Genomic DNA, 27,069 nt, shown 5'->3' on the forward strand with positions numbered 1-27,069 from the left:
AGGCTTTCTACAAATATGTCAAGAGTAAAAGGATGAGATGTGAAGGCATAGGACCCTTAAAAGGTGAAGGGGGAAAAGTTTGTGCGGAACCGTTAGAAATGGCGGAGGTGCTTAATGAATACTTTACCTCGGTATTCACGGTGGAAAGGGATCTGGGTGGTTGTACTGCTGGATTGCGGAGGACAGAAAGGATCGAGCATGTGGACATAAAGAAAGAGGATGTGTTGGAACTATTGAATGGCATCAAGGTTGGTAAGTCGCCGGGACCGGATGGGATGTACCCCAGGTTACTGTGGGAGGCGAGGGAGGAGATTGCGGAGCCTTTGGCGATGATCTTTGCATCGTCGATGGAGACGGGAGAGGTTCCGGAGGATTGGAGGATTGCAGATGTGGTCCCTATATTCAAGAAAGGGAACAGGGACAGCCCGGGAAATTACCGACCGGTGAGTCTAACCTCAGTGGTTGGTAAGTTGATGGAGAGGATCCTGAGAGACAGGATTTATGATCATCTAGAGAAGTTTAGTATGATCAAAAGTAGTCAGCACGGCTTTGTCAGGGGCAGGTCGTGCCTTACGAGCCTGGTTGAGTTCTTTGAAAATGTGACCAAGCACATTGACGAAGGAAGAGCGGTGGATGTGGTCTATATGGACTTCAGCAAAGCGTTCGATAAGGTCCCCCATGCAAGACTTCTTGAGAAAGTGAGAGGGCATGGGATCCAAGGGGCTGTTGCCTTGTGGATCCAGAACTGGCTTGCCTGCAGAAGGCAGAGAGTGGCTGTGGAGGGGTCTTTCTCTGCATGGAGGTCAGTGACCAGTGGAGTGCCCCAGGGATCTGTTCTGGGACCCTTGCTGTTTGTCATTTTCATAAATGACCTGGATGAGGAAGTGGAGGGATGGGTTGGTAAGTTTGCTGACGACACCAAGGTAGGTGGTGTTGTGGATAGTTTGGAGGGATGTCAGAAGTTGCAGCGAGACATAGATAGAATGCAAGACTGGGCGGAGAAGTGGCAGATGGACTTCAACCCGGATAAGTGTGTAGTGATCCATTTTGGCAGATCCAATGGGATGGAGCAGCAGTATAAAATGAAGGGTACCATTCTTAGCAGTGTAGAGGATCAGAAGGACCTTGGGGTCCGGGTCCATAGGACTCTTAAATCGGCCTCGCAGGTGGAGGATGCGGTCAAGAAGGCGTATGGCGTACTAGCCTTCATTAATCGAGGGATTGAGTTTAGGAGTCGGGAGATAATGCTGCAGCTTTATAGGACCCTGGTTAGACCCCACTTGGAGTACTGCGCGCAGTTCTGGTCACCTCATTACAGGAAAGATGTTGAAGCCATTGAAAGGGTGCAGAGGAGATTTACAAGGATGTTGCCTGGATTGGGGGGCATGCCTTATGAGGATAGGTTGAGGGAGCTTGGTCTCTTCTCCCTGGAGAGACGAAGGATGAGAGGTGACCTGATAGAGGTTTACAAGATGTTGAGGGGTCTGGATAGGGTGGACTCTCAGAGGCTATTTCCAAGGGCTGAAATGGTTGCTACGAGAGGACACAGGTTTAAGGTGCTGGGGGGTAGGTACAGGGGGGATGTCAGGGGTAAGTTTTTCACTCAGAGGGTGGTGGGTGAGTGGAATCGGCTGACGTCGGTGGTGGTGGAGGCAAACTCGTTGGGGTCTTTTAAGAGACTTCTGGATGAGTACATGGGATTTAATGGGATTGAGGGCTATAGATAGGCCTAGAGGTGGGGATGTGATCGGCGCAACTTGTGGGCCGAAGGGCCTGTTTGTGCTGTGACTTTCTATGTTCTATGTTCTATGTTCTATAGTCAGTCACACATTCAGCCTGTCCAAATCACGCTGGAGCATCTCTGTATCCTCCTCACAGCTCACCCTCCCACCTAACTTTGTATCATCTGCAAATCTGGAAATAATACATTCAGTTCCCACTTCCAAATCATTAATATATAATGTGAACAGTTGGGATCCTAGCATGATCCCTGCGGTCACTGGCTGCCAATCAGAAGACGACCCATTTATGCCAACTCTTTGCTTCCTATCTGCTAACCAGCTTTCTAGCCATCTCAAAACATTACTTTAACTTTACATAGTAGTCTGTTATGTGGGACCTTGTCGAAAGCCTTCTGGAAGTTTAAATGGTTGAGAGCTTCAAGTTTTTAGGTTTCCAGATCACAAACAACCTGTCCTGGTCCCCCATGCAGACGCTATGGTTAAAAGACTAAGGAAATTTGGCATGTCGACTACAAGTCTCTCCAACTTTTACAAATGCACCATAGAAAGCATCCTTTCTGGTTGTATCACAGCTTGGTATGGCTCCTGCTCTGCCCAAGACCGCAAGAAACTACAAAGGGTTGTGAACGAAGCCCAATCCATCACTCAAACCAGCCTCCCACTCATCTACACTTCCCGCTGCCTCGAAAAAGCAGCCAACATAATTAAGGACCCCTCACACTCTGGACATATTCTCTTCCACCTTCTTCTGTCTGAGGACTCAAGAACAGCTTCTTCCCTGCTGCCATCAGACATTTGAATGGACCTACTTGCATTAAGTTGGTCTTTCTCTACACCCTAGCTATGAGTGTAACACTACATTCTGCACTCTCTCCTTTCCTTCTTGATGAACGGTATGCTTTGTCTGTATAGCGCGCAAGAAACAATACTTTTCACTGCATACTAATACATGTGACAATAATAAATCAAGTCTTGCTACAACTGTACACCTAAGGTACTGTTTTGGTTTCCTTAATTAAGGAAGGATATTACTTGCATTGGATGCAGTTCAGAGAAGGTTCAGCGCGCCGATTCCTGGGGTGAAAGGATTGTCTTATGAGGAAAGGTTGAGCAGGTTGGGCCAATATTTATTTAGAATTTAGAAGAATGAGATGTGATCTTTTTGAAACACATACAATTCTGAGGAGGCTTGACAGGGTAAATGCTAAGATGATGTTTCCCCTTGTGGGGGTAATCAGAGGCAACATGGTGGCACAGTGATTAGCACTGCTGCCTCACAACGCCAGGGACCCGGGTTCACTTCCTGGCTTGGGTGACTCTGTGGAGTTTGCACATTCTCCGTGTGTCTGCGTGGTTTTCCTCCAGGTGCTCCGGTTTCCTCTCTCAGTCTAAAGATATGCTGGTTAGGTGCATTGGTCATGCTAAATTCTCCTTCAGTGTACCCGAACAGGCACCGGAGTTTGGCGGCCAGGGGATTTTCACAATAACCTAATTGCAGTGTTAATGTAAGCCTACCTGTGACAATAATAAATAAACTCAAAACCTAAACTAGAGGGCACAGATTTTTAAGGGGCATCTCATTCAAGACTGAGACCAAAAGGAATTCTCTTGTCAGTCTTTTGAGCTTTCCTTCCCAGATTGCAAGATCACTGAATATAATCGAGGTGGAGTTAGACAGATTTTTGATTGACAAGGGAATCAATGGTTATGGGGGAAGACAGGAAAGTAGAGTGAAGATTATCAAATTAGCCATGATCTTGTTGAATGGGGGAGAAGGTTCAAGGGGTCGAATGGTTTACTCCTGCTCCTATTTATAGAAAACAGAATAGTAATAAATGGGTCATTTTGAGTGACAGAGTGTAACTGGTGAAATGTCACAAGGATCTATATCAATGACTCAGATGAGGAGGCTGCGTGCAGTATATCCAATTTTGCTAGCAATACATAGCTAGGTGGAAAGTAAGCTGTTAGGAAGATGTAATTAGACTACAAAGTGAGATACATTTGTTTAAGCAAGTTGGCAATAAGATGGCAGATAGGGTACAATGTGGAGAAGTGTGAAATTATCTACTATGGTAGGAAGAATAGTAAAACTATATTTTTTTTAAATGGAAGGAGACTAATAAATGCTTGCATTCAAAGGGGCTTGGGTATATTTGTACACTAATTATGGAAAGTTAACATGCAAGTACAGCAAGCAATTGGGTACATTAGCCTTTATTGAAGGGATTGCAGTACAACAGTAAGGAAGTCTTGCTGCAATTACATATGGCTTTGGTGAGCCCACACCTATCGTACTGTGTACAGTTTTAATCCCCATGACTAAAGGGTGATATATCTTCCTTAGAGGGAGAGTAGTGAAAGTTCACTGGATTGATAAGTTGATGGCTGATCCATCTCCCTGCATGACAACCTATCTTGTCTTTCGCTATTTTATTGGTACTATAAAGATTAGCCAGTGTTCTTACAAATTTCCCTATTTTGTTCATTCCAAGTTAAAATGCTTGACTTACTGCACGCATTCCACTTCCCTGCGTCATCAATATGTTGAAACCAAGGATGGGATTTTCCGGCCGCGCTTGCCCCAAGTCCGGAAAATCCCACCCGAGGTCAACGGATATTTGCATGGTCCGTGTCCCGCCCGCTACGATTCCTGTGGAGGGCAGGATGAGAAAATTCCCCCACAAGTCTCACAAATAAGCTTCCTCCGCTAACTCACCTTTCCTACAATTTCGACTGTCGTCCATCTTAATTCTCCAAGTCGTGACTTCTTCCTCGAATTTTCTGGCTTTTAAAATCCAAGCTTTCCATCACACTATCACCACTTCCGGATTTATATCCTGTTCAGAATTACTCCTTCTACTGCCAATTATCTGGCGGGCATTGGCTCTTTCACCTTGGTTACTCAGCTCTTTTTTTTAAAGAAAGGGAGTACCAACTCTTGCTGAAAGTTTCTCATGTCTTTGCGTCTCATGGGGAAGGATCTTGCTTGCTGTAAAATGGTGTGACTGACAACGGGTAGCACAGTAATACTCATTTTTTGAGTCGTCAAAGTTAGCAAAGAAACAAAGGCCAAATTATTGGTTGTCTCCATCCTTCCTAGTTCCTGGAACAAAACAGTCCTTGGTTTGAAACATTTGCTCCCCTTTGTGAAACATCGTGTGAATCAGACACAATGCATGACAGGCCACACTCCCAATGGTTTGGATCTCACAATCCTGTTAGGTTTCTGAAAATCGACAAGGCCACCTTTGAATTGTTTTCGGAATCCTTTCCATAGGAAAGGGCGGCACGGTGGCACAGTGGTTAGCACAGCCGCCTCACAGCACCAGGGACCTGGGTTTGAGTCCCGGCTTGGGTCACTGCCTGTGTGGAGTTTGCACGTTCTCCCCGTGTCTGCGTGGGTTTCCTCCGGGTGCTCCGGTTTCCTCCCACGCTCCAAAGAGGGTTAGATGGATTGGCCATGCTAAAAAATTGCCCGTCAGGGGGACTAGCTAGGGTAAATGCATGGGGTTATGGGGATAGGGCCTGGGTGGGATTGTGGTCGGTGCAGACTCGCTGGGCCGAATGGCCTCCTTCTGCATTGCAGAATTCTATGATTCTATGAAAGATAAATCCCTGAATCTCTTTGGAGGTCTGCAGGAAAGCACAGCATACCCAGCATATTTACAGGGAACAATGAAAATGTCAAGACATTCGCCAAAAACTACCACAGAGGTTAACTTTCTAAGTAATAGTATAACGTTTCCCCGAGCCTCATTCTGAACTCTAGTACACCTTTGAGTAGAAATGTCTGGGTAGTTTCCTTGCATACAAATTCCATCAAATGCACCCATTCAGTTCTGGATATTTAATTCCTTTTTGAGGGAAAAGCAGCAATTGCCCGCAAGAAAAAAACCTTTCGAGTTTAATGCAACGACACATTTCCAAAAAAAAGGTAAGTTTAATTTGATTGCATTTGAATGTCAATCATTTCTATTTATTTAAACCAGAACCTGTGGTCCTTGACTTCTGTACTCTCCCACACATTGTTCTGTGAGGCAGAAACACTTTTGTTTTGACTTCAAATCCCCAACGGAAGAAATTACTTCTAATTGAGCAACCCTACTTACTATTGCTTTAGAAATTTGAACGTAGAAGGGTGAAAGTATGCAGATGAGTTATAAAAATTATACATGGTCACAACTCTTCTGGCAATGTGTATTTTTCTAGCAGGATGTTCCTTCCATTACTCAATACAAGCTAGCCACTTTTTCCATTTGTATATTAGAATGTTCTAAGTGTGTCTGAAACACATGGAACATTGTAGTCATAGACAGATCAATCACAGTCATCCGCCTCCTGTACAATTCAACTTGAAAACAGACCAAGACCTCAACATTCTCCTCTAAATCAGATTCAGAGTGCCACAGCAAGCACCCGTAGATGTGGACCTCATTTATGAAGTAGTCTTTGGGCTCCTTTGCACAGATGGGAAGGTGGCATTGTCCACAATAAGTAGTCTCACAATACCAGGTTAAAGTCCAACAGGTTTGTTTGAAATCATGAGCTTTCGGAACGCTGCTCCTTCATCAGGTGATGAAGGACTCACCTGATGAAGGGACAGTGCTCCAAAAGCTCGTGATTCCAAATAAACCTGTTGGACTTTAACCTGGTGTTGAGAGGTATCTTACTATGCCCACCCCAGTCCAACACCAGCATCTCCTCATCACTTTCCACAATAGCAGCAGCTCAAACCGATTTGCTGTCCAACATTAGGGCCAATTTGTTCTGAATTTTGTGGAAACTTGTGGATGAGAGATTGTTCTCACATCAGCATCATTAAAATGTCCCTCTTATGCTGCCCAAACAGCAGCTTAATTTTGGACCATATAGAGAAAGAGCATCCATCACCACTTAGTGTGCATCACCCCATTGAAGAATCCTAATAAACTCTAATCAAAGTCCAATGTCAACATTCCAACCTCAGGATACATTTCTTCCTGAACATGCAATAATATATTAATATAAAGCTCAGGCAAGGTGCTCTCGGCGCTTCTTATTCTGTTTGTACTTAAATGTACTTCCATGTTTTGAAGCCTAGATGGCACTACACATCCTTCTGTATCCCTGTAGACGAGTTGGAGTGTAATATCCTTACCGATAAGACTGCTCGTAATCGGCCACATTTACACTTTTTATTGGCATATAAATCTATAAGCAACAGTTTTATAAACACATATCTAACAAATAAGGGTTGTTTATTTTCCTTAGTGATTACATAAGTGGTCAGAGGTTGATTCGGACACCGAGGTTGCAAACAGTCTGGTTCAGCCACAGATGGCTGCTAAGGTGGGATGGGGTTGGTGGATAAGGAATGGAGTGGAGATGAAGACAATGCCTTTGGTCTTCTCAACATTTAACTGGAGGAAATTTCTGCACGTCACCGTATGACCTCTTAGCACCAATGGAGGAGCGCAGGGTGGTGGTGGTGAAGTAAAGCTAGATATTGTCAGCGTACATGAGAAAACCTGTCCTGTTTTTGGATGAAGCTGTGAGGGGCTGTAGGCAGATGGAAACTCTTGAGGAACACAAGAGGTAACGGGAGTGCAAAGGGAAGTTATTGCAAGCTATTTTCCTTGCTCTGCAAGGGGTTCAATTTAAATACCCACTAGCAGTACTTCTCACTTTCCCTGCAGAATCTCGGATAGGAAAATCTTCTCTGCTTTGAATAGCCCAATTTCAAACAGTGTGATTATGTGAACAACATTTCATTTTCGAGTTGTTGAGGAGTCTATTTGCACGAGAAGTGAACAACATTTTTGGGAAGTAGGATAATATGACAAGGTTCACTAAATGAAACGCACCAATCTTCGCTAAAAATTGCCAATGATCAACGAAAGTTACCCTCTCTGGGAATGTCAAAGATCCCACAGCATCCTTTCGAAGAAGGGCAAAGGATTTCCCCCCACTACCCTGGGCAATCTCTCAATCATCACTAAAAACAGAGATTATCTGGTCATTGTGACATTGTCCTTGTTGGGAGCTTCCAGAACACAAATGGGCTGTGTGTCTGCTACATTATGACAGTGCCCACATTTCAAAAGTACTTAAATTGGCTGTGAAGTGCTTTGGGACATCCTGAGGTCACGCAAGGTGTGTAAATGCAAGTTCATTCTTTGAAACATATAGTATCGGAGCCATTGTACCCAACCCAACCCATTGTACCTGTGCCAGCTCACGGAGCCAATTAGTCTCACTTCCCTTTTGACAAAGCAGAGCAAATTTCCCCCTTATAAATCCTTCTGATTGAGATAACCAAAATCAGGCTCAACATTTTAACCATGGTCCATCAATCTTCAAGCAGTTTTAGTCTGGTAGGTTTTTAATAAAGCTAAGCCAAAAGGCTAAATTTGCTCACTCTCCAAACTCTATGGGATAATGATCTTAATTGCCTTTTGATAGCCTGTATCTCAAGTATTAAACAATCAGGATAGTGGACGCTATTGCCACGATTAAGAGGCATAGGCAAATAAATGGAACGTTTAAAACCTTATTCCCGATCAAATTCTGCAACAAAACAAGGAAGGCTGTGACACACAGATCCCTCCAGGGCATTGATGCAGTGTAGAGGAAGGAACTAGAAGAAGCTGGAGCATCTTCAGCTTCAAAAACAAACACCTCAGGGGGAAACATACAAGCTACTCAATACAATAGAAAAAAATGAACCTGAAACAACACATTCAGATATGCTAGAAGACAGGTTAAAATGACAAAGAGATGCCAGGTTGTAGTTCTTTCTACAGAGAGTGAGAATGAGTCGTCAGGGAATGGCAGTCCAGAGACCCGGACACAGCTAATTCAAGCAACAGCAAGTGATGAGTGATATAAAGATTGAAAGGACAGAAGGCACATTTCATTTGAACAAATCTTGCAAATTCTAAAGTATTCAAGATGATATGTCAAGAATGAAATAATAGCATGACCTCCTGAAGTGTGCTTGTTAATGCTATCGACTAGCACAGGGCAACTGTGGTAGGAGGCATCCAAACATCTTTCATTGTTAACCACATAGATACTCATTTTAGACAAATTATTAATATCTTTCTCAAACAGAATCACAATGGCCAAATCAGCACAGCAGAAAGAATCTATTGGAAACTGGCACCAATACATAGATGCAGAGAATGCCCTTTACTGACAGCTGCTATTGACATACCTGGAACGTCCATGGGTCTCTTTTTAAGTGTGGTTATGGCGCTGCCATCCTTTCTCCGAAGTAAAGGGCTACTTCTTCTCTCTGCCACTTTCTGTTTTAGTCTGGAGCGTACCTTTAGGTTTGGCTCAGATGCTGTTAGATCAAACACCAGAAATTACATTTTGTGACAATAATCCTGAACCTTTCGTTCAAAAAGTACAATTCACTGTGGAGTAATCTCCATCTAAACCAGTATAAAGCACAAGTCTATAGGGCCTGTTCCATTTTTATCAGGATGTCGGGTGGGATTCTCCAGCCGCGCTCGCCCCAAAACCAGCCCCCCGTCATCTACAAGAGGTATTCATTTCTCAAATCGGTCCCTTCTCTTCCCAGTATCGACTCCTCACGAAGTTATAATTCCATCAAACTACTGCCCCATCTTGTACAAAGAGCAAACTGTCTGATAACGCATAGGCAGGGTGTTGGCAGTCCTGTCACACAGCATTGCAACTGAACCTAACCCTATTGCTACCTGAGGTTTGTACATGCTCCCTTTCTGTTTTGGTTACTGGATAGCAATCATGAGTGGGAACAATGGTAAATGTGTCCCCTCCCTAAACCAGGGTACCTGGGACTTAATTTAGTGCTCAGCACACCTTGGCGTTTGTTTGGTCTATAATAGCTCAGTGCTCATTGGATAAACTTGGAAAGCCATGAAGGGGGCTGCAACAGCCATTACTGTAATAGGTTACAGGTAACCACCACCTATGCAAAAGTATTATAAAGACAGAAAATGTCTGGCAGCATCTGTGGACAAAGAAACAGAGTTAACTTTTCAGATATCCAGCATCGACAATATTTTGCGTACACAAAATGCTTTTGTCTCTGCCAAGGCAAGAAGCCCGTTGATAACAAAGGCATTCAATGACAAAACAATCCTCCTCTTTCAGCAGCCAGGAATAACTCCGATCACACACACTACACAAAATCCGTGTGTGTAACCAGCTAACAAATTTAATGCTATATATTATGCTCAGGTTCTTATGGATGGAGATCTTGGTGAACTTTGTGGGGGTGGCACGGTGGCTAGCACAGCTGCCTCACAGCGCCAGGGACCCGGGTTCGATTCCCGGCTTGAGTCACTGTCTGTGCGGAGTCTGCACGTTCTCCCCGTGTCTGCGTGGGTTTCCTCCCACAGTCCGAAAGACGTGCTGGTTAGGCGCATTGGCCGTGCTAAATTCTCTCTGTGTACCTGAACAGGTGCCTGAGTGTGGCGACTAGGGGATTTTCACAGTAACTTTATTGCAGTGTTAATGTCAACCTACTTGTGACTAACAAATAAACTTTAAAAGAAATAGAAAAATAATGAACGCTGGAATTTTTAAGAACACAACGGCCATTAGGACCAACAAATGTGTCACTTTTGAAATGCGAACCTGACTACAGCATTTCATATCTTTCAATAAGGTTGAAGCTTTATCAAAACATGAAGTGCAAGGGTCATAGGCTGCCTGGCTTAATGTCTTTTCACAGATATCATTTGTATTCTTACAACTTGGGCTTTTTTTTTTAAAAAAGGTTCTCAGTTTTTAAATAAACAAACATGTCTTCAAGAATTCAGAAGATGTTCACACTGAAAGGGGTTGCAGTGGGCCATTCACAGCTCTGGACTTCATGCCTTGACCTGAAGTGTCTTTCATGCTTAAAAGCACATTTCCAATAAGATTCGGATTACATTTTTTTTACCTTGTGAATATTTATGGTTAACATTTGAAATGTTATACAACGATCACCCATATTTTCCACAGTCTATTGGCAAATTTAAAAGTGAATTAAACTCATATTTGTCCACAAAGATTCGGAGCTTCAGTCAGTGGCTAATATTAAATTATTGAGGGGGGGGGGCGGGGAGGCAATTTCAACATTAATTCCCCAAGAAATCCTCCTTCATTTCAGTTTTAATTTTTAATCCTTCTTAACAAATAGCTTTGAAATATAATGAGGCTGCCATGACGCTAATTATGAAACTTATTTCTTTTGATATTTAATTTTGAGCATGTAAATGAGCTGTGTAGGAAATATGGAACATAAAATAGAATCCCTACAATGCAGAAGGAGGCCATTCAGCCCATCGAGTCTGCATCAACTCTCCAAAAGAGCATCATACCCAGGCCCCATCTCCACAATCACACATTCACCATGGTTAATCCATCCAACCCATACATATATCTCTGGACACTAAGGAGTAATTTAGCACAGCCAATCCACCCAATCTGCACATCTTTGGACTGTGGGAGGAAACCAGAGCACCCGGGAGGAAACCCACGCAGACATGGGGAGGATAGGCAAACTTTACACAGACAGTCACTCAAGGCCAGAAACAGTAACATTTTTTGAAGTGTACTGCATCTGAACTCTGTGGTTATAAATGCAGTTGAGTTTTAAAGATTTGCTTGGGTAATTTACAGAATTGTTACTGTGCAGGAGGAGGCCATTTGGCCCATCATGTCTGCACCAGCTCTCCAAATGAGCATCATGGCTTAGTACCATTCTCCTGCCTTTTCCCCGTACCCCTGCACATTGTTCCTATTCTATTAATCATTTAATGTTCTCTCGAACGCCTTGATTGAACCCACCCCCAAACCACCCTTTCAGACCCAAACCACACTGAGTGTAAAACGATTCACTCTCACATTACATTTGCTTCTTTTGCAAATCACTTTAAATCTGTGCCCTCTTGTTCTTGATCCTTTTCTACGATCGGGAACAGTTTCTCCCTGTCTACTCTGTCCAGCTCCCTCATGATTTTTTAAAAATATATTTTATTGAAGATTTTCCTCCATTTTTATAAACAATGCAACAAATGCTCAAAGATAGATACAGTATAGCATCATCACTTTTCCATAAATACATACAGAAAAGACTAGCAAATATCATTACAATTGGTTTGGAATATTATCAACTACAATTCATTGTAATCATCGTCATTGGCGCCTCCCTGCGTATGGACATTGAAAGAATAATAGAGTGGAGGATATCAAGGTAACAGGATAAAGCCATGAGCACATGGCACAACGGCGCACACCCTCACCACAGGATAACAAGCACCGAGCTACACAGCATAAGGGAGCCTCTATGGGGTCCAATACAACCAATTGTTGCCTAAAACAGCACCCCAAAACCTCCAAACAATGAAAGAGTACCACAGAAAGGGGGGATCATCAGGATACATTCCCAAACTGGCATTCAAGTGTACACAGTATACACAAGATAACAGGAGCAGAGTTATACAGCCTCACAGGAAGTGTGCAGATGAGAGAGCCCAGGTATCTCGAACTACCCCTGGACCCCACCAATAACAGGATACTTTCCATTAGGGAGTCCTAAACCTACAATATAATTGCACACCTTCTCAGTATGAATTTTTAGAATAGCTGCTACCCTTGCCTACACAGCCGAAGAAAGTCAGGGGTATTGACAAAGGTAAAAGAGCCAATCAGCCAAGGATTCTCACACCACACTTATGCTCATCACAAAATAAGCCTCACTTATTTCCAGCCACACCAGAGGTACCACTCAAGCCCCATCATCAGCCTGAGAATTTAATCCATTCCCCACGCCCGAAAAAAAAGAAATCAAGACACCCACAGACGGGATATCTAGGGGAGACATGGTAGCACAGTGGCTAGAACTGCTGTCTTACAGCTCCAGGGACCCGGGTTCGATTCCCGGCTTGGGTCACTGTTTGCGCAGAGTCTGCACGTTTTCCCAGTCTCTGCGTGTTTCTGCTCCGGGTGCTCCGGTTTCCTCCCACAGTCCAAAGATGTGTGGGTTAGGTTGATTGGCCATGCTAAATTGCCCCCTAGAATCCCGGGATGTGTAGATTAGCAGGGTAAATATGTGGGGTTATGGGGATAGACCCTGGGGTGGGATTGTTGTTGGTGTAGACTCGATGACGTGTTCACTGTACATTCCAGGAGCCAAACTACCAAGCAGTCACCATAACTACCCATGTAGCAAGGAAAATATAGGAAACCAACCCAAAAGGCTGGACAACCAAGGATTCCCCGAACACACTCGGGTGTGCACCAGCGTATATTTCCCCCAGTTCCAGCTATGCCAGAGACACCAAAGACAATAAATTTTTCCAGGATACATGATCTCCTGTGCCTTCATCGGAGACCAACAAGGATTCTTTAGTCCCAAACTAACAAAAATAAAAGAAAAACGCGACACCTGGAGGACTTATAAAGCCATACCCACCACCACTATACCAAACTGCTTGCCCACCATCCTGCTAGGGCACTACAGGTCTTATCCAGAATTTAAGTAAAGGATTCCACATAATATAAACCTCCATTATAAATGCCAGGGTTACAAAACAAAAAACACCGGATGAATATCGCACAACCCTGATTCCAACCAACCAACCCAGCCTGCTGCCCAATAGAATGAAGGAGGCCCATTATCAGCCCATAGGCAAAGAAAATATCTCCATATTACAAAGACTAGACCCCAAAGACTTATACAAAGCCACAAGCAAGTTGGCAGAGCCCCTTACCCATCCTGCTCCCCTGGTGCCACCTGGAAAGACCAAGATTGAATCATCCAAGATTGAATATATGGTAATGCACTTAAACTAAAGTCTTTCTCGTTCCACCGCCAAATGAATTCCATTATAAATAAATGGATATTCCTGGCTTTCAGGTGACATACGCGTCAGTGCACTCATCAAACACCCTTGTTGGGATAAAAGCAGACATCACAAAATCAGGATTATGATCAGAAGTGGATTAGCTCAGGATTAATGATGAACTGCAGGGTGGGCCAAAGCCTGGGCAGGATTGTTGAGTAATATCAAGGATCCAGCCGCAGCTTCACCTAAGCCGCTGAACAATCCAGAGCCAAATTATCTAATTTCAGTCACGGCGACAACAGGTCTACAATTGGCCATGACAACCCTGGGTTAGGCAGTGTAATCAACTAATCGAGGTTCTCACTCCTGATTATTATACAGTGGCTTTGCTGAGTTGAGCCTAATATAACCAGTACTCAGGTAACCTGCCATACTCACTGTCAAAGATCTCACTGACTCTCTTAGTGAGGCACCAGAGTGTAGCTTAGCACTGAAGCTAAGCTGGAAGGAAAGTTTGGTAAATATTCCATGATATTGTTTTACACAGAAATAAGACTTTGTTTTAAGCAATGTAGAGGACAAGATTCAATTTAAGGTGTCTGTATTTATTCCCTTTCTTATTTTGAGTCACTTTGTACCATACCCAAATGTTGGAAATAAGTCTGTTTCAGGAATGGCAACAGTATTTCTTCCGTTACCCGTAGTCAGTTCCTAGCTTCTGTTCAGCAAGGACATGGGAGTGATTGGGCATTTCGTAAGATTTTGGGCACAACCTGTAGCGCACCCCACTGGGTGTTTCAACATGCTGCGCATATGATTAGGGCAAGTGATCGAGAACAGTAAGATAAAAGTAAAATACCGCGGATGCTGGAATCCAAAACAAAGCAGAAAATGTTGGAAAATCTGGGGGGAGAGAATAGAGCCAACGTTTCGTGTCTCTGATGACGCTTCATCAGAGCTAAGAGTAAAGAGAATCAGAGATTTATACTGCGGGGGGGTTTGAAATGGGACAAAGGGAATGTAAATGAGGATCTATATATATTCCCTTTGTCCCATTCCACCCTCCTCCCCCCCCCAATAGTATAAATCACTGCTGATTCTCTTTGCTTTTCGCTCTGACGAAGGGTCATCGAGACTCGAAACGTTGACTCTGTCCTCTCCTCAACTGAGAACTGTGCCTGATCCCTCCAAATTTCTACATTCTGTTATGCGTAACAGAATGATATACTGAGAATACTGCAGAGGTTGTGAAAATGAGAGGTTTTGAACTGTAAAAAAACACTTGCGGCAAACAGTCACTGGTCTACTTACACTCCCTGCTTAAACCAAGTCCATTAAATTTGTTTACTCAGTCCATCCTACCTACCATTGTTAACATATCATTTGGATATATAAAGAAAATAAGTCTCACAACACCAGGTTAAAGTCCAACAGGTTTATTTGGTAGCACAAGTTTTCAGAGCTTTCAGTTGATTCACCTGATGAAGGAGCAGTGCTCCGAAAGCTCATGCTACCAAATAAACCTGTTGGACCTTAACCTGGTGTTGAGAGACTTCTTACTTTGCCCACCCCAGTCCAACGCCGGCATCTCCACATTAAAGAAAATAAAGAGTTATATTTTTCTTTGGCATATGTCTGAATAGAAAAAAAATGTTCACCTGCGAATGGAAGTAGTTTCCAAAGTAAATGTAACTTCTTATACTTTCCACTGAAGGTGGCAAATTTAGCTTTTGCTTTCAAGATGATCAGCAATTTCTTGACATTTCACAATGGTGTAATCAAATTAACTTTTCATTTTTGGTCTGACACATCCTACCTGACTTATATAAATGAGATTTATTTATAGAATTGTGCTTTCCCACCCCCAGAAATCAAATATTTAAATTTTTCAACACATTGCTTTTATTAAGTGACATTTGGATTGGAACTTTGCGCTCCCACGATGGTGAGCTTGGAGGTGTGAAGGCTATTTACTTAAGCGGGATGGTGGCTTAAGTAAATATGCCACCACCGGAATGAAGTTCTGGGTGGGAAAGCCCATGTTAAAATTTTCCATTCTCAAAGTTACAAAGCCAATGCGCAGAGAGGACCGGGCAAGCCGTTAACCCATTTCCTCACTTTCTCCAAAAGCCAATTCATATTGAATCCAACTCATGGTCTCCACAAGAGAGACATACAAGACACAAGAGACGGATCTGACGCCCGACTTAGTCAAAAGGCTGAGAAGCACACCCCTACCAGGTGATCATAGAAACATAGAAGATAGGAGCAGGAGGAGGCCATTCGGCCCTTCGAGCCTGCTCCGCCATTCATCACCATCATGGCTGATCATCCGACTCAATCGCCTAATCCTGCTTTTTCCCCATAACCTTTGATCCCATTCGCCCCAAGTGCTATATCCAGCCGCCTCTTGAATGCATTCAATGTTTTGGCATCAACTACTTCCTGTGGTAATGAATTCCACAGACTCACCACTCTTTGGGTGAAGAAATGTCTCCTCATCTCCGTCCTAAATGGTCTACTCTGAATCCTCAAACTGTGACCCCTGGTTCTGGACTCCCCCACCATCGGGAACATCCTCCCTACATCTATCCTGTGTAGAATTATTAGAATTTCATAAGTCTCCATGAGATCCCCCCTCATTCATCTGAACTCCAGCGAAAACAATCCTAACCTAGTCAATCTCTCCTCATACATCAGTCCCGCCATCCCCGGAATTAGCCTGGTAAACCTTTGCTGCACTCCCTTGAGAGCAAGAACATCCTTCCTCATTCCTTCCTCTTTCATCACGGTTTCATCCCTGCCGTCCCCTCAGAGTGTTGCAGACTAACACATTCCATGGTCCAGGACCATGTGCTGAAGGACAACACTAAAGCTTTGGTCAGTCTCTACTGAGGCACAATGGGGAAAAGCCACTGTCTAAGGCCTTCCAGCCATATTACCCAAAGGGTCTGGAAACTCTGTAGAGCCCCTCGGGCAGTATTCCTGATATGGAATGCATCTTGTGAATATTGTGAGCATTAGAAATTGTATCGAGTCAATTCCAAGTCAAACATCCAGTCTGGAGAAAAGTTGAATCCCTTTGAACTTTCTCGAATATTCAATTTGAAATGCTTTGCCCTTGGGCTGTATGCCTAACATGCAGAGCTTATTGTAAACCTCATGAGAATTGCATGTTTACAGGGAAGAGGGTACTGGGGTGGCACAGTGGTTAGCACTGCTGCGCCTCAGCGCCAGGGACCCGGGATCAATTCCCGGCTTGGGTCACTGTCTGTGTGGAGTTTTGCACATTCTCCCTGTGTCTGCGTGGGTTTCCTCCAGGTGCTCCGGTTTCCTCCCACAGTCCGAAAGATGGGCTGGTTAGGCGCATTGGCCATGCTAATTTCTCCCTTTGTGTACTCGAACAGGCGCCGGAGTGTGGCGACTAGGGGATTTTCACAGTAATTTCATTGCAGTGTTAATGTAAGCCTACTTGTGACACTAATAAATAAACTTTCAACTTTGTGTTAGATGCAATGCCAGTACTGCCAGACCTTATCATGCTGGGTCCAAGAGAATCTCAGCACTTCTTGAAAGATCTTGCTCCACCTTCACCAGGAGATGGGGGGAGAGTGACATTTGTGAAAGTAGTACTGACATTGCTCCAAACTTTGAATTAGAAAGAGAATACCAAATTGCGTACTGTCCAACATTGTTCCTCAAATCTTATAGGCTCAGATTCCATTGTGTCATCAAGTTCCTGTGCCCATGTGATATCCTGCATCTATTACAACAGTGTACTGAAATGCAACACCAATTCATTCATGAAAAGATAGCTGGGAGAAGCTGAGCCATGGCCAAAGTTAGAAGGTTGTGAATGAATAGTTCCATTTAAATAGTGTGGCGTTAACGTCAGAAGGAATCATCTACTTTCAACTGATAATATCACCAAAGTAATATGCATGCAAATTCAAAATGAGAAAAAAATTTAGCTTTAAAGTAAAAGAGCTGCCTTTGGAAATCTCTGAAGAGCCTCAATTACTTCTCTATTTAAAAATAATTAAACTTATAATTCAAAACAATCTGCCATTCTGAATTTTCCGACAAAAGATGCTGGAAATTATTGCAAATCTACAGTTTGTAGCATAAGCAATTAAATCTAGGCACTTCAATTGTAACATTAATGTGAAACATTAATGGCTTCTCTCCCCACAGATGCTATTGGACCAGTTGATCATTTTGCAGAATTTTAAATTATTTCAGATATTCAGCTTCTCTAATATTTAGCGTTTGCGTCCAATAAACCCATTTCTGACTCCAGAATAATCACTTCTGCAGAACAGTGTGAGATTAAAAATGCTGTCTGTGTAATTATTAATCCTTCACATCATAATCCGGACAACATAACAACAGTTGCCATCCCTTGGCTTGAAGATGAAATTACGTGCGCGTTCCCTCAAGTGCTTGCCCAGAAAAAAAACTCTTGTTCCCCACAGCAAATTGCCAGTCGAGTACAAGGCCCTTTGGGTCAGTGTGCATTCAGTTTTAATGACAAGTTGCAAGTATATTCCGTTTAACTGTGCGTGGGCGCTGGACAATGAATGCGCAGACAGGAGTGATTGGTCTGCTGTTCGACAGGAAATGTGTGTGGGCAGATGACAAAGATCACCTCTTCAACTCAAGAGACAGAGCATTTAATGCTAAGCTCAACAAAGCAGCTACACAAATTACAGGCTTCTTAGTGTCAGCCCACTCATGCAGTTTCAGCTTCCTTTGAATTACAGTACTCTCAATGGTGGAAGCTTTGTTGTTCTTAAATAGTGGTGACCTATACAAAAAGCCTCTAATTTATCTACTCACAACTGGGGTGCTTTTATTCATTTTCATCTGTGAATCTAATTCGTATTACCTGCTTGAAATACAGTCCTTCACTAAAAACGAGCACCAAACATAATTCAAACTGCTCTCATCATGTAATTTGAATCATAACCTACATATTAAAGAAAAATGTGGCACTGAGGCTATAGTGCAACATTAAGACCGAATATAATGCTGATTTTACACAGCAATGCCAACTCTGAACTAGCCATTCATTCACACTTTTCAAATCTCAATACAAGCAGCTTGATTAACGCATTGGACTAGTGTTGTTCTTAAATTAAGTTCAATAAAAATAATTCCAATAAAGTCAGATGTGTCAAATACAACATTTTCGTTCTTTTAATCAATTAATATCGGAAGTAGACTACATGCCTTAATATTACTGGTAAGTGTTTATAATATTATAATCGGCCAGGAATGGAACTAACCAGCTCAGCAATGATAATCCAGCCCAAACCATGATCCCAATGGCACTCAAAACACCCTGATTTTCTCCTTTTAACTAATACTAAGAAAATCAGAGGTTACCAAATCAAATTTTGAGGTGCCAAGGTTCCTACTTCTCTGCACTGGCCCCAACAAGTGCAAATGCCAGAAAATTAGTGAATTCATACTACAGAGTGACTTCAGGAAGTCGGAGGGAGGAAGAGGAGGAAGAGAGGAGGGACGAACACGGTGGATGCTGCTCCCCCATAAGGTTGAGAAATCTCCATACAAATTAATAGCAGTCAGACCATTTCACTAGCCAGCATAGAGCAGATGTCATGCACAAATCCTCAACACATTATAGCTACTCTACATGTTTTGGTGGAATAGGCCACCTGTGACAGAATTAAAGTCAGTAATACAGCTGCCATTAGCTCCACAGCACAAAGTCAATGAAGTATAGAACTTTATCTATAGAATTTTAGCCTGATAAGCTAGAATATCTAAGCCTATCTTTAACAGGTTTCAAAATTGAGGCCTGACCTTCACTTAGAAGGAAGTGGATGCTTTGAAGAGGGTACAGAAGAGGTTTACCAGGATGTTGCTTGGTCTGGAGGGTATTAGCTATGAGGAGAGGTTGGATAAACTTGGTTTGTTCTCACTGGAACGATAGAGGTTGAGGAGCAACCTGATAGAGGTTTACAAGATTATGAGTGGCATGGACAGAGTGGATAGTCAGATGCTCTTTCCTAAGGTAGGAAAGTCAAGTACTAGGGGACATAGGTTTACGGTTGTGGGTAAAAGTTTAGAGGAGATGTGCGAGGCAAGTTCTTTTACACAAAGGAACGCGCTGCCTGGGAGGTGGTGGGAGCAGGTACGATAGCGGCATTCAAGGGGCTTCTGGACGAATACATGAATAGGATGGGAATGGAAGGATACGGACTCCGTAAATGCATACAGTTTTAGTTTAGGCAGACATCATGATGGGCGCAGGCTTGGAGGGCCAAAGGTACTGCTTCTGTGCTGTACTGTTCTTTGTTCTTTAAGTATAAAACCATGGACTGGCTAGGCATCATTTGAGAAGTGGGCAGTGTCACTGTTCATAAAAATCAGTAGATCCCACTGGCTGAGGGCAACACCATTAAAATATTAATACATACAGCAGTCAACTTTGTAGCTTCGCATCTTAGCAGGGCAAGTTTGTCTGGTGGAAATGCAGAGTGTCCTATGAAAACAACTGCTACCTTCCACTGCCCTATTGATGAACAAAGTAGGCCGACTGTGAACACTCCATATCTCAAGAATGCATACTAAAATTACGGAATAACAAAGGTTTTAACTTATCCAATCAAAGAAACTGTAAGGATAACTGAACGCAGAATTCAGAGAGGGTTAGGTTTGACCTTTGTTTCTAGCTCTCTTATAAGACCATAAGACATAGGAGCAGAATTAGGCCATTCGGCCCATCGAGTCTGCTCCGCCATTCAATCATGGCTGATATTTTTCTCATTCCCATTCTCCTGCCTTTTCCCCATAACCCCTGATCCCCTCATTAATCAAGAACCTATCCATTTCTGTCTTAAAGACACTCAATGACCCGGCCTCCACAGCCTTCTGCGGCAAAGAGTTCCACAGATTCACCACTCTCTGGCTGAAGAAATTCCTCCTCATCTCAGTTTTAAAGGATTGTCCCTTTAGCCTGAGGTTGTCCCTATATAATATTATACAATCATTACACCCATCAACACTGTATTTTTTTTTTACTTCTCCATTATAATTTTTATTTACAGAGAATGTGAACAAATACTTGAGCGTGTACAATGTGGTCTAACGCAAATACTTTCCAACTTTTGAAATGACAGGAGTCATAATAAGTATTCAACATGCTCAGTTACAGAAGCAATTTACTGTGATGGAATTTAATTATTAATTGAATAAGACAGAGCAAAATAAATAGGTTTGAGTTCATGAGAGATGAGATCTGCTCATGAAAACTTGCCAAGCTGTTAACAAGAGAGGTGCGAGAGGATTGGTGAGTGTCTGATGCGACACCGTTATTCGAGAAAGGGAGTAAGGACAGTCCTAACAACTAAAGGCTGGTTAGTTTAACATTAGTGGTGGGTAGGGTTTGAGAAACAATATTCAGAGAAAGAAGCCAACAGACACTTGGAGAGGATGGAGTTAATGAAGGATAGTTAACACGGGTTTCTGAAAGGCAAACGGTGCTCAACTAATCTAATGGAATTTTTTCACAAAGTAACAGAAACTTGATGAGGGAATTGTGGTAGATGTTGCTTATATGGATTTTAAGAAAATGAATGACAAAGTACCGCATAAAAGGCTGCAATAGGAGGATCAGTGTCAACTTGGGTTTAAAAAATTGACTCAAAGACAGAAAACAGTAAATTGTGGCAGTTGGTTGTTTTTCAGACTGGAGGATGGCTGACAATGGTGCTCCCAAGTGTGCTAGGAATACAGAATATTATTTCCAAATATTCTGTTAATACCAAATTTGGAGGTGCAGCAAATGGTGAGGGTGATATCAACAGATGTTAAAAGGATATAGATCGGCTAGCAGAATGGGATCTTGGGCTTCATAAACATGGGTACTGAATACATAAGCAAGGAAGTTATTATAAAACTGCACAAAGCTCTGGTTAGGCCCCAAACTGGAATAGTGTGTCCAGTTCTGGGCACCCCACTATAAGGAGGATGGGAGAATGCAAAGGAGATATACAAGAATGGTTCCAGAATTAAGGGTTAGCTACAACGTTAGGTTGGAGAAGCTGTGATTGTTCTCCTTGGAACAAAGGATCCTGAGAGAAGTTTTAATAGAAGTGTACAAGATTGTGACAGGTTTGAATAAGTTAGACAAAGAAAAGTTGTTCCCATTAGCTGGTGGTACAGGACTAGGTTTAAGGTTTTGAGCAAGAGATCCAGAGCATGCGAGGAAGAAATGATTAACGCAGTGAATGGTAATGAGAAGTTCGCTGCCCATGAGGGTGGATGCAGAGACAATCAATAATTTCAAAAGGAAATTGAATAGGCACTTTAGTGGGAAAGACCTGCAAGGCTACCGGAATACAGCAGGGAATGGAAGTGACTGGACTGCTACACTTGATGGGTCAAATGGCCTCCTTCTATACCGTAAATGACTATAGGTGGTTGCATTAAGCTCAGGCTGTAAAAGTAAAGGAGCTTCAAGGTGAGTTAAACAAGTTGAGTGGGCAAACATGGCAAATACAATACAATGTGGCGAAATGTGAAGCTATACACTTTGGTGTGAAAACAGAAAGGGAGAATATTATCTCAACAGTGACATATTAGGAAGTGTGGATATATAGAGGGATCTGGGTGTCCTTGTACACCAGTTAATGAAAGTGGAGAGGCAAGTGCTGCACGCATTTAGGAAGGCAAATGGTATGTTGGTCTTCATTGCAAGAGGATTTGTGTTCAGAAGTGATGATGTCCTAATGTAGTTATATAGAGCCTGGGTGAGGCCACACCTGGAGTATTGTAAGCAGTTTTGGTCTCCCTATCTAAGAAAGGGTATACTTAGCATAGAGGGAGTGCAGCAGAGGTTCACTAGGCTGATACCAGGTGGCACGGACTGTCCTATGAGGAGAGATCGGTTCGATTGGGCCTGTATTCACTAGAGCTTAGAAGGACGAGAGAAGATTTGATTGAAATGTTTAAAATTTCAGTGTTGCTGGACAGATTAGATGCTGGGAGGATGTTTTCCCTGGTTGGGGAATCTAGAACCAGGGGACGCAGTCTCAGGATACGGAGTAAACCGTTTAAGACAGAGATGAGGAAAAATGTCTTCATTCAGTGTGGTGAACCTGTGGAGTTCTCCTCTACCATAGAAGGCTGTGGAGGCCATGTAACTGAGTGTATTCAAGAGAGGTTTTTTTAAAGATTTGATTGGCATTAAGGGGAATGGGGAGAAAGTGGGAATATGGCATGGAGATCAAAGATCAGCTATGATCATACTAAATGACGGAGCAGGCGCAACAGGCCAAATGGCCTACTCCTGCTCTTAGCTTCGATGTTTGAAAAATAAACTTGCTGCATGATTTTTTTTGAATTTGTCCTTCTAGAAATCTGCACCTTCTTAAGCTTACATTCTTAGCACCTTCCTTCAGAAGGAACGAAATAATATGAGTCATGCAGCACAATCCCTTCAATTATTTATGAAAGGGGAATTAGTTTAAAAAATCTCAATTCAATAAAGATTCATATTAGGTTTTCAAAAAAAATCCTAATGGATCACTGCTTTTTCAACACAATAGAACAGCAAACTTAGTGATTTTCTCTTTATGATAAATCTGATGCCATAGCACACATTCCTCCCTTGTGGAATATGTTTGCTTTTTTTATTGAAGCTGAATTCCCTTTATTTTCCAGGAGTTTAAACCCTCAGGAAAATGATAAGCACGTTGTAATGGTTCCTACCCGATTTTTCTCAGGAGGAACTAGAGGATGGATGTGCACCATAACTTTCAACTGAAAATGAATGGTAATGAAGTCAAGGCTTTTTCCCAACATCAAATGCTCTATTTATTCAAGTGCGTGTAAAACAGCTGCACCAAAAAGGTGTACAGACAATTCAGAACTAATTACTTCAAATAGAAAATGATGTGTGGAACAGAATGACTAGAAAAGATGGCTAGCATTACAAAATTCAAGAGGGAATTAGGGGCGGCACGGCAGTTAGCACTGCTGCTTCTCAGCACCAGGGACCTGGGTTTGATTCCTGGCTTGGGTCAGTGTGTGTGTGTGTGTGTGTGGAGTTTGCATGTTCTCCGTGTCGGCGTGGGTTTCCTCCGGCTGCTCCGGTTTCCCCCCTCTCAGTTTGAAAGGTGTGCTGGTTAGGTGAATTGCCCATGCTAAATTCTCCCTCAGGTGTACCCAAGCAGGCGGAGTGTGGCGACTAGGGGGATTTTCACAGTACTGGTCATTGTGGTGTTAATGTAAGCCTACTTGTGGCTAATAAATAAACTCTCTCAATTGTATATTTCATTTAATGGAGATATAAGTCAAGATGGCAAGATTTCGAGTGCTTTAAAAAGATTTCAGGTTCAGCCAGAACCAGCCACATGATATTTGCAGGCTTCTTTGCTCCAAGTGTTAGAATCGTAACTTTCAAAACTATACATTTTCTTTCAAAATATGGAAAAACATTGCAGTATCTGGACACTTGGATGTGGAGCTGAATTCTTTTTTAAAGAAAGGTCACAAGTACACCTTTGAACTGAGAGCAAGCCAGCCTTTTCCACAAAATCACCTGGCCAGCATGGTACTAGAGGGGGAATGAGCTGTTGGCTTGTTTTGAATCATAATCACTTTAATTGATGGGGAAAAACTGGCAAAGGCTAATGATTTACTGGAAATCACATCTCAAAGACAAGCTGTAAGTTTTGAGCCTGTGGTTTTTTTAAATGTCTGTGTGTGAATAGGCCGAGAAGGAAAGTTGCCTTAGTTTGCTCTCTCTCTCTGCCTTGCTGGAAATTCAATGCATGGTTATCAAACTGCTGCCAGAGAATCCTCTTCGAGTAAAACTTGTCTGCATTTGGAAACCTGAAAAGCTGAGACACGAAGAATTGATCCAGCTCTATATTCTCGTATATGCCGAAGCTCGGTTGATGAGAACCTCCAGAAGTCGACTGGATTTTCACACAAGCGAGCTCCAGATCGACAACATCAAAACCCTGCAAACTTTATCCTTTATTTTGTAAAGCCTTTCTTCCAAAGCCCACCTCTGCAGAGACCCCCATCTGTTTGTCTTTTGTTTGTGTGCGTATATATGTGCACATGCTGGATTTTTTTTAAAGAAAGGGATGGATCATTATGCTTCCAGAGTACAATTGTGTCTGAACCATTTCTTGAACTTGCTTTAAAAAGGAAGTTTTGTTTTATAGTAAATTAATCATCGAGTTTATTGAAAGAAGCCTGGTTAAAGTCTCTTTCATTCTGGGTCTAATAGCTACAAAGGTAAGTAATTGGCCATTTTGGTGAATGAAGTAAACACTTATACCAATGTTGTGACCTGCGGAATAGTGGGGTTACATCAACTGCACACTCTTCCCATCCTGGTCATAATTTTAGTTAGAAAAACAAGGCAACAAACTGATCCAGGATGAAATGCTGCAGCTTGCAGTGATTTTAACTACTGCTAGTTATAAAGACACGAGGTGTATACAGCCAAAAATCAGAATATGTACCAATATGACTGTTTGACCTTGCCTATAATGCAGCAGAACTGACAACAAATGTTTGTTGAATTATAAGGGTAAAATACCGCTGATGCAGGAGAAGAAATCACATTGGATTTGAAACATTAACTTTTTGCTTCTCTCTCCACAGATGCTGTCAGAACTGCAGAGTTTTTCCAGCAAGTTCTGCTATTATTTCTTGTTGCATTATAGTGCTTAGGAATAGCTCTCTATTCTAACTAGTACAACAAATATTGCAGAATGCAACTACATAAACTAAAGCAGGCAATTGGTGAAGTAATGAGGACCTTGCTTTCCTGCTTAGCATTCCTTTGTTTGGAGAGTTCAGCTAGCTCATATGTACGTACAATTGTTAGCTCTTGTTTGCAGAAAGAACACCCATAGAGGTTTCATTTGGCATTCCACCACCAGCCTTAAAATTGACCGAGCAATCACAAGCAGTAATTTTGTGTGCTTATTGTGGATTCTGGCATGTCAACTCTACACAGTTCTTTACACATGAGCCGAGTTGGTTCACAGCCAGTAATAAGGGCTCATTTCACCAACGAATGCCATTTTGGGGTTTTGAGCTATACATAATGGGATTATTACTATCTAATCATAGCAGCCAAAAGTATACAGTAAAAAAGATTGCTACCGTTACATGTTACATCACTGACACAACGCAATGAATGCCTCCATTTACACTGTGCATGCTGGTGATCATTTCAGGATTTTAGAGCACAATTTAAAGAGGAAGGTTGGGATAAAATTAATCAATTTCTTTTATACACACTTTATTAAAATCAACCTTAAGCAACCTTTATTCAAAAAATCCAAGTTATGAACAAAATTCGGAGAAACCGAATACTTTGAGGTTCAAGAGCACTTGAATTCCAGTCTCCAGTTTATGTAGCTGCCTTATAATTCACTAAGATGCATATTATTGTTTATTACTGCTATATTTTCAGTGAAAAGGAACTGCCATTTAGTGCTACATTTGATGCCCTGATTCATGTTGCATTGGAAACTAGTTTGGAAATCTGCCTCGGTGTGCAAGATGCAAAGCTAAAGCCTTTGTATTTAAAAAATTTGAAATGTATGCAAGTAAATAACGGAAACAGCGGGAGCTACTGGTGTCATAGCAGCACCCAGGACTAGGCCATGCCTGCTGCTGATGACTACAGTACTGGCCAGACATGCTACATGGAGGAACAGTGAAGGAAGATGACAAAATTTGGAGACCAAAACATTTAGAATAAAGAACTGAAATCCTATGAAATGCTAGTTAGAAATAAATGCAAATAGCAGAAATAGATCTCAATGCAACTGGAACCGATCCAGTTTGTAATAATGGCAATTTCCCATCCAACTTTCATTATTTAATGTGGGGAATAAGAAAATGAATCAAGGCAGATCAATAAAGTATTGTGTCCATAATGCACGCTTAAATGTTTACAACCCAGTGATACTTTCCATTGTACGCTAATTGTTTTAATAGTTAAATCCAATGAAGTGGTCTAGCTGGTGAGACAGTTAGCACAATATCCTTACTGATCTGGGACCTGGCAGTTGAATCCAGCCCAGACCAATTGGCCAATGGCTTCCTTTTTCTGCTTCCATGTGAAATTAATTTAGCCAATCCCGATCCTATTCCTGATGGGTGTCAGCCTGCATTACAAAATTACCCTTTATAAGAACCTTTGGAGTCAGGCACATTGTGGATCAAAGGATGTCCATTAGATCATTGCCAAGATCCTTTATTACCCAACATTAATTATCCTTAAGCAAGTGGTGGTGAGCTGCTGCCTTGAATCACTGGAGTCCATGTGGTGTAGATATATCCAGCACTATTGGAAAGAAGTTTCAGAATTTTGAGCCAGTGGCAATGAATGATATATTTCCAAGTCGGATGGAGTTGGAAAGGAGCTTATAGGTGGTGGTGTTTGCATGCACTGACTAAGCTTACCCTTCGATGTGGTAAAGTTGACATATTTGCCAAAGAAGCCTTGG

The 27,069-nt window shown here is 42.3% G+C and overlaps 1 protein-coding gene across 14 annotated transcripts in view; it reads right to left on the reverse strand.

The window, feature by feature from the left end:
- Positions 1-27,069, reverse strand: part of hdac4 (histone deacetylase 4) — a 444,296-nt gene that overhangs the window by 145,539 nt on the left and 271,688 nt on the right. For 13 of the 14 annotated variants that reach the window (XM_078229095.1, XM_078229096.1, XM_078229098.1 and 10 more), the window contains one exon: positions 8,941-9,072. The exons of the other annotated variant lie outside the window; for it this stretch is intronic. In XM_078229095.1, coding sequence (XP_078085221.1) covers positions 8,941-9,072 — 132 coding nt within the window. The remainder of the gene's footprint in view (positions 1-8,940; positions 9,073-27,069) is intronic. 14 annotated transcript variants of the gene reach the window in all.

The sequence above is a fragment of the Mustelus asterias genome, chromosome 14, assembly GCF_964213995.1.
Source record: "Mustelus asterias chromosome 14, sMusAst1.hap1.1, whole genome shotgun sequence".
NCBI lineage: Eukaryota > Metazoa > Chordata > Chondrichthyes > Carcharhiniformes > Triakidae > Mustelus > Mustelus asterias.